Source organism: Physeter macrocephalus, unplaced genomic scaffold, assembly GCF_002837175.3.
Source record: "Physeter macrocephalus isolate SW-GA unplaced genomic scaffold, ASM283717v5 random_9226, whole genome shotgun sequence".
In the NCBI taxonomy this organism is placed as follows: Eukaryota; Metazoa; Chordata; class Mammalia; order Artiodactyla; family Physeteridae; genus Physeter; species Physeter macrocephalus.
Window position 1 is genome coordinate 1 of NW_021154510.1, and position 2265 is coordinate 2265.

The 2265-nt window shown below is 59.7% G+C and overlaps 1 protein-coding gene across 1 annotated transcript; it reads right to left on the reverse strand.

The window, feature by feature from the left end:
- Positions 1–586: 586 nt before the first annotated feature.
- On the reverse strand, positions 587–1166 carry LOC112063287 (dipeptidase 2-like; the record flags this gene model as incomplete). The annotated part of the gene is made up of 2 exons (XM_024118176.3): positions 1021–1166; positions 587–716 (listed from the first exon to the last, which is right to left on the reverse strand). Coding segments are annotated over exons 1-2 (247 nt in total), but the record flags the coding sequence as incomplete, so codon positions are not given.
- Between the last annotated feature and the right edge of the window lie 1099 nt (positions 1167–2265).

Here is a 2265-nt window from a genome sequence, read left to right on the forward strand (position 1 = left end):
TCCATATGTATATATGTGTATATATGTGCCACATCTTCTTTATCTATTCCTCTGTCGATGGACACTTAGGTTGCTTCCCTGTCCTGGCTATTGTACATAGTGTTGGCAGGCGGATTCTGAACCACTGAGGCACCAGGGAAGTCCCCAGAAATTATTTCTTAAGGGAGGCCCTCCTCAACCCCCATCAGTCTCTTCTCTGCTGACACAGACTCCCACAGCCTTACGTAACTGCTCCTTCTTAGCACCATACACAGTTTTAATTTCACACATATTTTTAAGTTCCTTTTCTATAACCCTCTGTTCTACTGAACCTTTCCCTCCTGCCTTATCATTTTATGTCTAGTGCCTACCAGTGCCTGACATACCTTAGGGACTCAGTAAGTGTCTGTTGAATAAATAATTGGAGACAGAGGACTTAGGAGGGAAGATCAAGGCTTTGTTTTCTACATGTTGAGTAGAAGATGGTTCAAACCAGGAGCCCTTGAACCTGAGCCTCTTCCCCGGTGAGCGGGAATCAAACCCGAGCCCCCTGCAGTGGAAGCATGGAGTCTTAACCTCTGGCCTACCAGGGAAGTCCCCCGTCTACCTTTAATTGAGGTCACAAGCGCCAGCTCAGAATAGGAGGCACACATGAGGCGAGTGAGGTCAATTTGCTCCAGGGTGAAGCACACGGCATCCCGTTGGTGGGTCTGGCATGGGAAGTAGGCTGACCAGAACTGAGGGAAGGCCAGGGCTTGGTTTGGGCTTTGGCACTCCTTGAGCTTCTCATAGCCTCGTCAGCTGGCACAGCACTCACAGTGCCCAGAAGTCACATGGAATGCGTTGCTTTTTCTGTGGTACTTGGATGCCCGTCAGGTTGGCTCACTGTGACCCCTGTAGCCCCCAGCATCCATGGAATGGCACTTTCTAGGTCACTATGGTAACTTAGTTCCAATGTGACTAACCTGTGGTCTCTGAGGCCCTCAAACTACCCCACATTCCCCAGCAACCATGGTGGCACCTTGTGTGTCCCTTTGGTACCTGCGCATCTGCGAGACCGTCTTTCAGCCTGTCCAAGCTGGTCTGGCCGTGGCTGAAATTGCGCAGATTAACATCCTGGAGCCCATTGTGGTGCAGCTGCCTCAGGACCAGGGGCATGTCGTTGTGGCTGGAGGGAGGTCAAGGCAAATGGGTGGGCCCCTTAGGTCTTGGGATCAGGCAGGCACATTGCCTGGTCTGGGGCAGCCTGGAGGTCCCCCACCTCACACTGTCACACAGACTATACTAGGAGCAGCTGAGGCCTGGGCTGAGGGGTTCCCACGAGGGAGGGGATGGATGACAGAGAAGGGGAAGGGCACTCATAGATGATGGAAAGGACCTCCAGGGGTGGTGTGAGGGAGCCTCCCCACTAGCTCTGCATGCTCCGGGCCTCGTCCCCTGCCCAGGGCCAGGCTAGGCCCCCAGCGGCCCCCAGCAGCCCGCACACACTGCAGCCACCCGTGCACAAGCGGGAAGTCCCGCATCAGGGCCCGCGTGCGCTCCCGCGGAATTGGGGTGCTGGAGGTGGCCGGCGTGGTGTGCACGCGGGTTACCGGCCACAGCAGCAGACCCAGCAGAGGCCGCTGGCTGAGTGCGCGGGGACCTTCAAGGCCCCCGGGCCGCAAGCTGCGCAGGGCCAGGCAGGCTGGCAGAGGCGGGTCTGAGAGGGGCGGTCGATGGGGTTCTGCCCGTCCACACAGGCCACCCAACGGCGCGGCCTCGCGAGGGGGTCGGGGTGAGGGAGGGGATAGAGAGTCACAGGACCCTGCGACCCGTGTGCGGAGAGCCGCGCTACGCGAAGCCCCGCAGCCACAGGGCGGCACTGCCCTCCCGGCCCCTGCTCAGAGGCAGCTCCCGCGGGCTAAGCTGGCCTCTGCTGAGAGCCCACTCGCCTCCCATCGCGGGTGCCCTCCGCCCCCGGCCCTCTTCCCACTCCCCCTGCTCCGAGGGGCGCCTTGGGTTGCTCTCCCCCGCCTCTAACCTTCCTGTCCAAGCTGGGGTGCTTCTCTCAGAGGGCCGCCTTCAGCCCGAGGCCTCCCGGGAGCCCACCTCGTCCCCATCTGCCTGCAGCCGGCCCCGCCCACCCCGAGGGCTGCGTGCGAGTATCTCTGTGTCCACAAGTGCTCTGGGCTCCCGGTTTCCCGGTACTGGGCCATTGGGGCTGGTATGGGGGAAGAGATAGTTTCTGGAAATGGGGGGGTAACCTTGTGAGCCCTGGATTCAGGAAGGGGCCCTCTGCCCCCGACC